Here is a 12226-nt window from a genome sequence, read left to right as displayed (position 1 = left end):
TGAACAATTCCTAAATAAACCATGACAATAAAATACACAGTCTGTGTTTTATGTGAAAGCGTGTGCAGTGTTTTACAAAGATATTCAGAACAATTTCTACTTCTGCCAAGAGTCAACATCCAAATCCACTGAAGTTCCTTCTGGGACTTGCAGTGGGCCAACAGAGGTGTTTATTTTGTGTACTAAGACAAGTATAAGTTAAGTAGACCCAAAACCTATAAGAGACCAAACAATGCTTATAAAAACATGTACAAACTGTTAGCTTCTAATTTTCAGAGTACAAACTCAATGGACACTATGAAAGCTTAAAACCAAGTTTATTCTTCCCAGAGGGTCAGTACAGCTGCAATAAACAAAAAAACATGGTTTCACCCATGGTAGTATACATACCCCACTTTGGGTGGAGTCTCCTCATTATTGCCAAACATTGCATCATTATTTCTAGGCAGGGAGCTGAGTGATCTGAGCCTTAAAAGGTTCCTCCCCTTATCAGTACTGCCACGTGACTGTGTTCCCTGCACTCAGCCCCTCCCAAGCATCATTACGGCACCCCTCATACGTATCTTTTAGAACTAATGATTAATAATAGTTCAAGCTCAAAAACCAAACCTATCAAAACTTATATCCAAGAGGATGTTAAGACTTAATCGACTAAGCTAAAATGCTAATAAGGTTCAGTTTATCAATATATTTAAAAAACAAACTCTTCAAACTCAAGTTTTTAAAGATCAAACACCAGTTAATATTTAAAAAAAATTCTATCCAATATTTGTATTAAAAGTATGACTTTGTTCAAATCAAATTTTATTGATCACATACACGTTTTGCAGATGTTATTGCAAGTATAGCAAAATGCTTGTGTTCCTAGCTCCAACAGTGCAGTAATATCTAACAATTTCACAACAATACACACAATGGACACAAATCCAAAGTAAAGGAATGGAATTAAGAATATATAAATATTTGGACGGGCAATGTTGGAGAGGAATAGACTAAGATACAGTAGAATATAACATATGAGATGAGTAATGCAAAATATGAAAACATTTTTTAAAGTGACCAGTGTTCCATTATTAAAGTTTCCAGTGATTTCAAGTCTATGTGTTTTGGGCAGCAGCCTCTAAGGTGCTACTGATGGCTATTTAACAGTCTGATGGACTTGAGATAGAAGCTGTTTTTCAGTCTCTTGGTCACTGCTTTGATGCACCTGTTCATAATGCTGTCAGTCATTACGAAGCGATACAAGCAGCATTAGATGTATCCACTTCAACCCTAACCAGGAGTAGTTCTGTGGGTCCTTTTATTTTGTTATTTAACTAGGCAAGTCAGTTAAGAACAAATTCTTATTTAGCCAAACCCTAACGACGCTGGGCCAATTGTGCGCTGGTTATGATACAGCCTGGAATCGAACCAGGGTTTGTAGTGATGTCTCTAGCACTGAGATGCTGTGCCACTCGAAAGCCCTGGGTCCTTTAGACAATTTGCTTCATGATAGAAACATGAGAACTTCAGTGGAATACCATTTTATTCCATTATAAAGAGAGTCTACATAAATATGTTAAAACTTTAGTAGGGAAACTTCATAGGTACTTTACACCACTGCTTAACAATACTTGAAAGTACTACTTAAGTAGCTTTTTAGGATATCTGTACTTTACTATTTCTATTTGACAACTTTTACTTCACTACATTCCTAAAGAAAATGATGGACTTTTTACTCCATACATTTTCCCTGACAGCCAAAAGTATTCATTACATTTTGAATGCTTAGCAGCACAAGAAAATAGTCTAATGCACACACTTATCAAGAGAACACCCCTGGTCATCCCTACTGCCTCTGATCTGGTTGACTCACTAAACACTTGCTTCTTTTGAAAATGATGTCTGAGTGTTGGAGCATGCCCCTGGCTACCCAAAAATTAAAAAACAAGAAAATGATGCAGTCCGGTTTTCTTTTACTTTTGATACTTAAGTACATTTTATCCATGACATTTACTTTTTATACTTCAGTATATTTAAAGCCAAGTACTTTAAAACTTTTACTAAAGTAGTATTTTACTGGGTGACTTTCACTTTAGTCATTTTCTATTAAGTTATCTTAACTTTTACTCAAGTATGACAACTGGGTACTTTTCCCACCACTGCTTATAAGTAACTGACAATAAAAAAAACTTTAAAAACAGCTAGCATAGCCTAGGAGCCTGCAAGGTTATGGCCCCTCCAAGGCTGTATACCTTGGAATTATAACCAGACACTTTTCCTCCTTTTGTGCTTTCAATTAATGTCTGTGTAACTATAAAAAATAAAAATATTATGGAAATACTCAACCCTTCCTTCTGAAAACACCAGAATTATACAAGTGACGATGGCAGTACTGTAGTTTTAAAAAATTAATCTATTAGGCTTATTGGTGACTGGCTGCTCAGGAAGCTATTATACAGTTGGTCACTTATATTCTTCTTTTTCTTCATTCTTCTTCTTGCTTCCACCTCCAAAGATGGCCGCTGCGATACCTGCAACAGCAAGGACTCCGAAGCCCACCATTGCAGCCATTCCCACAGTTTCCACAACCTGACGAACCTGGGCAAAAAAAGACTAGTATTAATTTGAATGAATTGAATGAATGAATGACTGATTCAGAAACAGTATCACAGCATAGATGCTTTGAATGTATAACAACAAGTACACCAGTTACTCTACACAGTTACTCTACACAGACCAAGTTGAGAATGTTATTACGACTCACAAAAATACTACGCTGAGCACAGTACAACTAGCGTTGAGCACCAGTCCACTGTACCTACCTGTCGAGACTCAGCCTTTCCATATCTCAGATCTGTGACAAAGTGCTCACAGTTTCCCCTGAAGACACAGTAGGGCATCTCCTGGTCCACATAGGCCTGGGCTTCCCTCAGTATCTCATGTATGGGTCTGACCTATAATGATAATATAATAATACTACATGCCATTTAGCAGTTGCTTTTATCCTAAGCGAACTTGCATGCATACATTTTTATAAGGGTGGCCCCAGTGAGAATGGAAAACACTATCTTGGTATTGCAAGCACCATGCTCTATCAACTGAGCCACACAGGATCACACAGGCTGTGTCCCACATGGCACCTTATTCTCTACATAGTTCATTACGTTTGACCAGAGGCCCATGGGGTGCCATTTGGGACACAACCTTACTGTACTTACTGCTACTGACCTGGTACTTCTCATCCAGCTGGTTGTTTATGCACCACTGATCATGCCCCACCACGTCCCAGATCTCTTCCTTCTTCACCTTAGCCTTGTCACTGAGCACAGACATCATGCTGTTGGCCCTGGCCCCAGGTCCCTCGGCTATGGAGCAAAGAGACATGGGTGAGGGTGAGGGAAAGGTTCAAGGGAGGGGGTGCACAGACAAGACATCATCAGTGTCAAAGTTGAGTTGAATGTACTCTATAGCTACAGTATATCAATTGTTGAGTACACTATATCAAGAGTATTACTCACAGGGTGGGGCCAGGTGAACAACAAAGTTGTCACCAACGTACAAAGCCCAGTGCTGGTAGTTCCCTCTGAATATCTCTATCAGATCCCCTGGCTCCGGCTTCTTATCATACTGTGAAAAATAAAATAAAATGATGAAACCATTAAGAATGATTTAGCAATCTGTGTATTGGCACAATGTTGCTAGACACCATCTTGTTAAAGTGCCAAGTATGCAGTTCTGAAAGGGAAAGTTCTCAGATCAGGGAACTATAAAAAGTTATTCAGTCATGACTCATGCATTATACAAACACAATGTAAATATGTTCTAAACAAACAGGTAAGACTACATAGAGACAGAGGACAAGAAAAGGTACAAACACAATGTAAATATGTTCTAAACAAACAGATAAGACTACATAGAAACAGAGGACAAGAAAAGGACTGGACTTTACTTACCAATGTTGGAGCCATGGTTACTGTTATTTCCTTTACACAGCTTTGATTTCCCTTCACTGAGCTTCGATCTCAACTCTTTATGTCAAAATGAAACCAATGGGTTATATTTAGGGGGCCTGTTACCATAACACAGGAGCTCACAGAATATTAGGCAATCTATTGACAAATAAATGAGAAACTGATTTCACTGTGTTTTGGGGTCTATAATAAAACATTATGCAACGAAATAGATAGCTTGCGTAGCTAGATACGTTCACTGACCACAGACAGCGCAAAACAGAGACAGTCTTTGCGTGCTGTCAAGAGTCATAGTATGATGTTCGATCCCAGTTAGCGACCTAGTTATTTGTAATCTTCCTCACAAGTATTTCTGTAAAGATAATAATTGAAATACATTAAAATTATTCTACTTACAGTAAATTCGGTGTCGTGCGGATGTAGCTTGCTTTCACCTCGAACACAGAAGTCAGAAGCGTCAGCTATCAGCTGACTCAAAAAAAGAAAACAAATCAGAGCGGCGTCTGTTGGAAGCGTGCGCGCTGACGTTGGTTTCGAAGTAACTGTGTCAGGCCAGTAGATGGCAGTAAATATATTTTTCTGCATTGCCGCTCCGTAAACATGATAGAATAATAAAATAAAGACTTCCGGTTTTGGAGCGCCTTTTGATATCTAGACCGACCATTACTTAAAAAATATCATAATATTTCAGGTGTAGAGTTGGTATTCTTAGCTTGTTACTATGTTCAGTTTGGGAAGTTGAACGATGTCTGGCTTTTTTGACGGAACTCTCCTGACAGTCACCATGCAGACCTCTCTCGCTCACTCACCGCAGAATGCACTTAGGTTTGTTGCTTAGCATAGCTAGCTAGCCAACCAGCCAGTAGTAGTAGCTACAGTATGTGGCTGATTCCCTACTGTACCAGAAAGTTATAAGGCTGTTATTATGCTAACGGTATTGTGGAGAGATGTGGTTAGCATTTTTCAATTATATTTATGAAATATTCTAGTCAGAGAAGAGAAGAATTTAACCAATTAGAATCACATTTGTTAGTTTATCGATTTTTTTGCAACTGTGAACTTTTATTGTGAGTGTGTGTGTGTGTGTTTTGTGTAGCCCCCAGGAGCTGTCCCATGAGATCAAATCCTTCATCAGTGGCGTGGACCAGACCCAGGGTCGTAAACTCAGCGTCCGTGAGCATGCCCGCTGTGCAGTGCGTCTGCTACGATCCGTGCCTGCCTGTCGTGGGGCGGTGCTTGAGCACCTAAGGGGCGTTTACAACGAGCATGTATCAGCCTTTCTTCGCAATCTGGAGGCGGACGGCGAGGGCGACGGGGACTCCAACCTGGAGGACGTCATCATGGAGGTCCATGGCGTCCTGGCAGAGTTCATCAGGCTCAACCCCCGAGCCTGGGCTCCCCTCGTCTCCACCTGGGCTGTAGACCTGCTGGGGCAGCTGAGCTCCAAGCATGCTGGTCGCAGGGCAGCTCCCCAATCCTCCAGCCTCAACGAGCTGCTGCAGCTGTGGATGTCCTGTGCAGCTACCCGCTCCCTCATGGAGGCCTATACCCAGTGCCTGGCGGCCATGATAGCCTGGTGTCCTGATCAATGTGTGGACGCTCTCCTGGACACCTCCGTGCAGCACTCCCCCCACTTTGACTGGGTGGTGGCCCACATCGGGTCCTCCTTCCCGGGCACCATCATCAGCCGCGTCCTGGCCTGTGGCCTTAAAGACTTCTGCTCCCACGGAACGGCTGACAAGGGTCAGGGAGACAAGAGCAGCCGAGTGCCTAAGATCGGCTCTGTGGTGGGGATCCTGGGCCACCTGGCGGCGCGGCACTCTGACAGCATCCGGCAGGAGCTGCTGAGGATGTTCCAGGAGAGCCTCAGTCCCCCGACTATACCCCCCAGCTCTGGGTCCACCTCCTGGGAGCACTCAGCACAGCTACGCCGAGGCGCAGTGCCCTTCCTCCTCCAGCTGGCGGCGCTGTCACCCTCTCTGCTGGGCGCCGTGTCTGCTGAGCTGGTGGAGTCTCTACGGCCTCCAGTCTTGCTCCAGCTCCAGGCTGTTCTACAAGGGCTTCCCAGGGACGAGCTGGACAACATGATGGGGCTGGTTGTTCACCTCATCGCCCAGAGCTCTGCTGGAGGGGCACGCATCCTCCGTTTCCTCGCTGACACGGCCACCCCCGCATCCGTCATTATCTCCGGCCCAACGCCTTCCCCTCACGAGGGGGTCCGGGAGGCCTGTGACCGCCTCCTCCAGATGCTTCTGCTGCATCTCCACAAGCTGGTCTACACCTGCTCAGAGGGGGACGACGGCTACTACAGCCGCCCCCACTCTCCCTCCTCCCAGGCCCCCCGGGTAGTCCCCTTTCTGGACGAGATGCAGTCACACGTGGGAGAGCTGTGTGCCGAGACATTGAGGCTGGAGAGGAAGCGCCATCTCTGGCTGCACCAGCTGCTGTGTCTGCTGTCTGTGTACAGGGGCCCCAGTGTGGCCACGGAGGCCCTCTGTCAGCTGCTCACCCTGGCACAGAACCCAGACCAGCTGGCCCTGGCCTGGCAGCTCCACACCCCGCTGTCCACCTGCCTGCCAGGCCTCATCCCTGCAGCCGTGACCCGCTGCGTGGCCCAGATCCACACACACACCCTGGGACCCAAGCAGCTCTGCCAGCTCCTCCTCAACCTGGCCTCTGCCATGCAGAGTGTACAGGAGGAGGAGAGGAGGGGTCCTGGAGGCATGGGAGGAGGAGGTGCTAGTCCTCAGTCCTCCATGGCAGTGCAGGTTGGAGCAGCGGTCTCGGGACACCTCCATGATTTCTGCCCTCTGCTCCTCCACAGTGACCCGGCGGTATCCCATGCTGCCGTGCGGCTCCTGTCCTGCAGCCTCCTCCCCCGTGCCACCCTGCCTTCCCACCTGCTGCTTGTCTGTCGGGCCGCCGTCACACACTTCTTCCTGGCACTGCGGAGGAGAGGAGAGACAGGGAAGGGGAGAGACGGAGGGCAGGGAGGAGAGGCGGTGAACTGTTCGGTGCTCCTCCTGTCCCGTCTGGCAGGTTACTCCCCTCTAACCCTCAAATGTGTCCTGCTGCAGCTGGTGGAGGGAGCTCTACATAAAGGAAACGCTGACCTGTTTGGAGGGCAGAGCGAGGACATTAGAGGGGACACCCCCATCTCCCCGTCCTTGGCCCCTGACCGGGGGGGCTTCCTGCTGGACATCAACTGCAGGTTTGGCACTACGGTCAACTTCTCTGGCAGTGTGTGGTCTGTGTTCCATGCTGGGGTGATAGGGAAGGGTCTGAAGCAGCGCAGCGCTACGCCTCACCCCGACGCCGCCAGTGTCATACAGAACGTCCAGACTCTGCTGGCTGTCACCGCCCAGTGCTGCAGCGCGCCATCTGGGAATGGTCGCAACAGTGGCGGTGCCCAACACCAATCCTCCGTCGTTCCAGATGAGCCGCCGCCCATCAACGCTGAGGCAGCCAAAATGATGGCGGTGACGCTGGTGGAGTATATCTGCCCCGACGTGGCCAACGGGGAACTGTCATGGCCGCCAGAGGAACACGCACGCACCACTGTAGAACGTGACATACAGATCCGCCGCTGCTTCGAGGCCCACCCTGTCCTCTTCCCTTTACTCCATGTTGTGGCTGCCGGGCGTCCTGCTCTCTGTTACTGTTCTGCGGTGCTCCGGGGCCTGCTGGCCACTCTGCTGGCCCACTGGGAGGCTTCGAGGGAGCCTTTGGCAGTAGACTCCCCCTGGCACCTCCAGGCCTCCTGCATGCTGGTGTCATGTATGGGCGAGGGCCAGCTGCTGCCCCCGGTGCTGGGCAACGTCCACGAGGCCTTCCCCTACCTGACGCCCTTTGAGGTGAGGCTTCTCCTCCTGGCTGTGTGGGAGTATGTGAGGGGCAATGGCCCCATGCCACAGAAGTTTGTCTTCAGTGCCGAGAAGGGCCTGTTCTGCCGGGATTTTGCACGGGACGGGGACGTGGCGAGATACGTAGCGCCCATCCACAGTGTCCTGCATAAGAACATTGACCGGCTGGGGCATCTATGCTGGCGTTTCCAGCTCTGAACAAGGGAAGGAGAGAACTGAAGGAGGGATGGATGGATGAAGAGGATGCAAGAAGGGGACGCTTGGGATTGATTGTGAAAGATGAGGAAGGTGTGGTTATAGGTCATTGTGGAGATGTTGCTTTGCCGTTTTCTAAGTTTGGTTTTTGCTCTATCACTGTCATCTTGTTCTGTATGCACTCTGAAGAATACAGTGCCTTCAGGAAGTATTCATACCCCTTGACTTTTTCCACATTTTGTTGTGTTACAATGTGAGATATTAAAATGGATGTAATTGTCAACGGTCTACACAAAATACTCTATAATGTTAGTGGTGGAAAAAGTACTCAATTGTCATACTTGAGTAAAAGTAAAAGATACCTTAATAGAAAATTACTCAAGTTAAAGTCACCCACTAAAATACTACTTGAGTAAAAGTCTAAATGTATTTGGTTTTAAATATACTTATGTATCAGAAGTAAATGGAATTGTTAATGTACTTATGTATCAAAAGTAAAAGTTTAAACCATTTAAAATTCCTTATATTTAGCAAACCAGACGTCACAATTATAAAAATAAAAAAAGATTGACGTATAGCCAGGGGCACACTCCAACACTCAGACATAATTTACAAACGAAGCATTTGTGTTTAGTGAGTCCGCCAGATCAGAAGCAGTAGGGATGACCAGGGACGTTCTCTTGATAAGTGTGTGAATTGGACCATTTTCATGTCAAAATATAATGAGTACTTTTGGTTGTCAGGGAAAATGTATGGAGTAAAAAGTACATTATTTTCTTTAGCAATGTAGTGAAGTAAAAGTCATATAAATAGTAATGTACAGATACCCCCAAAAACTACCTAAGTAATACTTTAAAGTATTTTTTACTTAAGTATTTTATGCCACTGTGTAGTGGCAAAGTGGAAGAAAAATTATCATATTTATAAGAATGAAACACTAATATATCTTGATTGGATAAGTATTCAACACCCTGAATCAATACGTGTTAGAATCAACTTTGGCAGTTTTTACAGCTGAGTCTTTCTGGTTAGACTAAGAGCTTTGCACATCTGGATTGTACAATATTTGCACATTATTATTTTAAAGCATATCCATAACATGATGCAGCCACCACCATGCTTTAAAATACGAAGAGTGGTATTCAGTGATGTGTTATGTTGGATTTTCCCCAAACATAACGCTTTGCATTCAGGACATGAAATTAATTTTTCTGCAACATTTTTTTGCAGTTTTACTTTAGTGCCTTATTGCAAACAGGATGCATATTCTGTACAGGCTTCCTTCTTTTCACTCTGCCAATTAGGTTAGCATTGTGGAGTAACTACAATGTTGATACATCCTCAGTTCTCTTATCACAGCCATTCAACTCTAACTGTTTTAAAGTCACCATTGGCCTCGTGAAATCCCTGAGTGGTTTCTTTCTTCTCCGGCAACTGAGTTAGGAAGGACCCCTGTCTTTTTAGTGACAGGGTGTATTGATACACCATCCAAAGTGTAATTACAGTTTTTCCCAATTGCTAAAACACAATTTTGCTAACTAGGCTGGTTTTATCAAAATACTTAACACAATTCACAAAACCACACACCCAAACTGCAAAAAAACTCATATATCCTGCAAAATGAAGCCCTGCAACCAAAACTACATATAGCATTATCGAAATCAAACGTTTGCATGAAATGGCACACACTTCATTCATATAACCAGATTTTTGTCTAACCAACTACACACTGTTGGGCATAATGGAAAGCACTCTCATCTTTAGTATGCTTTGCCATGATACTAAAATAGTTCAAATTGTAGAAAATTCTTCAGATGCACAGAAATATTTGTAGATACACACACATGCTGTTGAAACTTATTTTTTATTTTTTCACCAAACAAGTCAGTGCAACATATGCACAGCAGATATATTTACATTGGACTGAACCAAAATATGATCACAAAAAAAACAGTAAACTGAAAAAGAAAAGGCAAGAAAAATAATAAGGCAGCATCTTGCCGCACAGCTGGGTCTGGCCACAACGCCTCGTCCACATCACAGGCAGCATCTTGCCACACAGCTGGTTCTGGCCACAACGCCTCGTCCACATCACAGGCAGCATCTTGCCACACAGCTGGTTCTGGCCACAACGCCTCGTCCACATCACAGGCAATATCTTCCCTTGCCAGACATCGAGGGAAGAAGCGCCTTGAGTGCCTTATCCATTCCTGAATCGCACCCACATCAATCTCATCACACGCCTCTTAGCCTGCACAAGAGGCCTGCGCACAAAGGGCTGCCGGTCGTATACCTTCCACCGCCATGCCGAAAACAACTCTTCTCTGGGGTACAGAAATGGTGAGTATGGTGGGAGGTATTGCAAGAGAAATGGTGGGTGGTCAACAAACCAGTTTTGGACGGGCTGCACGATGAAAGCTCATGTCCCATACTACAACGTACCGGGTTCTTTGATGGTCTGCATCATTCAGCTCTGGTGGTATGAGAACATTGTGGAGTCTGTCCAGCAGGACACCATGCGTATTGGAGATGGCTGCGCACATTGTGATGTTCCCACCACATCGGCCAGGAACATCTATAATGGCTCTGTGGCCAATGACGTTTCTCCCCCTTCTTCTGGTCTTTGCTAGGTTGAACCCAGCCTCATCTATAAAGATGAACTCATGTGGGATTGCATGAGCATCCATTTCCAGTACTCCCTGAAAACAAAGAACAAAAGCAGTCAATATGGTGTTATCCAGTACACTGGGAAACAATGTTGTGTGTCGTGTACTGCAGTCAATATTGTACTTACATCCACATATGCTCGTCTGACCTCTTTGTTTCTTTGAGAGTTTCTCTCAAATGACACCTTATAAAGTTGTTTCATTCTGATTTGGTTTCGCTTGAGAATGCAAGCCAATGTGGATAGACTGACTCGTTGAATGCTGTTGAATATGGTGTTGTCTTGGATGATGTGGCTTTCATTTTCCAAAACCAAGTTTAAAATGGCAGCTTCCTGTACCCCGGTGAACATTTGGCCTCTTCCTCCACCATGGTTGCATCTCTCAGTCCTTTAGAAAAACAGAAAAACAAACATATAGGGCTTGGACAATGTAGCCTAAAGATATTTCCCCCACAGTAGAGTAAATTCTACAGGAAATTTGTGCAGTTAGTGTATGACATCAGCCATTCATGAAGTAAACAGGTGTCACCCAACTGATACACTATGACATGGGGTGTACTACATAGTGTGAAAGAAATGTTGGTTACATACCTGTACTCCAGTCTAAATGTCCGGATGACACAGGCGACAGTAAAACGGCTCAAGTTGGGCTGCACTCTCTGTCCAGCCTCTCGCATTGTCAGCCCATGGTTGATGACATGATCAACTAAGGTTGCTCTGATTTCATTTGAAAGTTGTCTTCTTTGGCCATGAACTCCTTTACCAGCTCTACCCCTACCTCTCACTCTTCCTCCCCCTCTCATTCTCAACCTCCCTCTTCCTCTCTCTGTAATTGCTTCCATTGTTGTTGTAAAACAAAAGGTGCTCACCTGTGGTCTTTTCATAGTGCTTACTTCCTGATTGAAGTGGTAACATTTAACCAGAGGTGTTTGGCCAGGTGGCACATGTATTGGCCAGGTGGCACATGTAGTGTCATTTTGAATGGCTGTGTTTTGAAATGGCAAACATGTGACTTTATGTCAGATTGTTGTGTCTTACGCAGAGAACTGTGTGAAGTGCATTTAAAAAGTGCCATTTTGAATTGCAACATGTGTGTAAGGCAGAACATGTGTTTAGACTTTTGGAGACTTGAGAAGAGGTTTTGCTCTCTGTGTGTGAGTTTAAATAATTGTGCTGTGCATGTCATTTTTGTGTGTTAGCAATTGGAAAAAAATAACTTCACCATGCTCATAGGGATATTCAATATCTGTTTTTTTTATTTATTACCCATCTACCAATAGGTGCCCTTCTTTTCAAGGCATTGGAAAACGTCCCAGTTCTTTGTGGTTGAATCTGTTTGAAATTCACTGCTCGACTGAGGGACCTCACAGATAATTGTATGTGTAGAGTACAAAAGAAAACATGTCAAACACTATTATTGCACATCGAGTGAGTCCATGCAATTTATTATTTGAGTTGTTTAGCAAATTTCTGGTCCTGAACTTATTTAGGCTTGTCATAACAATGGGGTTGAATACTTACTGACTTAAAAGATTTCAGCTTTTTTTAAA

At 44.8% G+C, this 12226-nt stretch overlaps 2 protein-coding genes across 2 annotated transcripts; one reads left to right on the top strand and one right to left on the bottom strand.

The window, feature by feature from the left end:
• Positions 1–300: 300 nt before the first annotated feature.
• On the bottom strand, positions 301–4490 carry LOC118384054 (phospholipase A and acyltransferase 4-like). The gene is made up of 6 exons (XM_052513970.1): positions 4350–4490; positions 3936–4010; positions 3501–3609; positions 3211–3347; positions 2805–2936; positions 301–2580 (listed from the first exon to the last, which is right to left on the bottom strand). The coding sequence occupies exons 2-6, from the start codon at positions 3948–3950 to the stop codon at positions 2446–2448; spliced, it is 528 nt and encodes a 175-aa protein (XP_052369930.1). The 5' UTR covers positions 3951–4010; positions 4350–4490; the 3' UTR covers positions 301–2445.
• Positions 4491–4557: 67 nt separating this feature from the next.
• On the top strand, positions 4558–8294 carry ints5 (integrator complex subunit 5). Its single transcript, XM_035768254.2, has 2 exons — positions 4558–4778; positions 5050–8294. Exons 1-2 carry the CDS (start codon positions 4699–4701, stop codon positions 8012–8014), a joined length of 3045 nt encoding a protein of 1014 aa, XP_035624147.1. The 5' UTR covers positions 4558–4698; the 3' UTR covers positions 8015–8294.
• The last annotated feature ends 3932 nt before the right edge of the window (positions 8295–12226 follow it).

This window comes from Oncorhynchus keta, chromosome 4 (assembly GCF_023373465.1).
Source record: "Oncorhynchus keta strain PuntledgeMale-10-30-2019 chromosome 4, Oket_V2, whole genome shotgun sequence".
Classification (NCBI taxonomy): domain Eukaryota; kingdom Metazoa; phylum Chordata; class Actinopteri; order Salmoniformes; family Salmonidae; genus Oncorhynchus; species Oncorhynchus keta.
Note: the sequence above shows the minus strand (reverse complement) of the source record. Positions and strands in the feature narration are given on the sequence as shown.

Coding starts and splice junctions, on each gene's coding strand:
- LOC118384054 (XM_052513970.1), bottom strand. Junction 2,937..3,210: donor AGCTGGATGAGAAGTACCAG/GTCAGTAGCAGT, acceptor TTATCATTATAG/GTCAGACCCATACATGAGAT. Junction 2,581..2,804: donor GAAAGGCTGAGTCTCGACAG/GTAGGTACAGTG, acceptor TTTTTTGCCCAG/GTTCGTCAGGTTGTGGAAAC.
- ints5 (XM_035768254.2), top strand. CDS start 4,699: ATGTCTGGCTTTTTTGACGGAACTCTCCTGACAGTCACCATGCAGACC. Junction 4,779..5,049: donor TCACCGCAGAATGCACTTAG/GTTTGTTGCTTA, acceptor TGTTTTGTGTAG/CCCCCAGGAGCTGTCCCATG.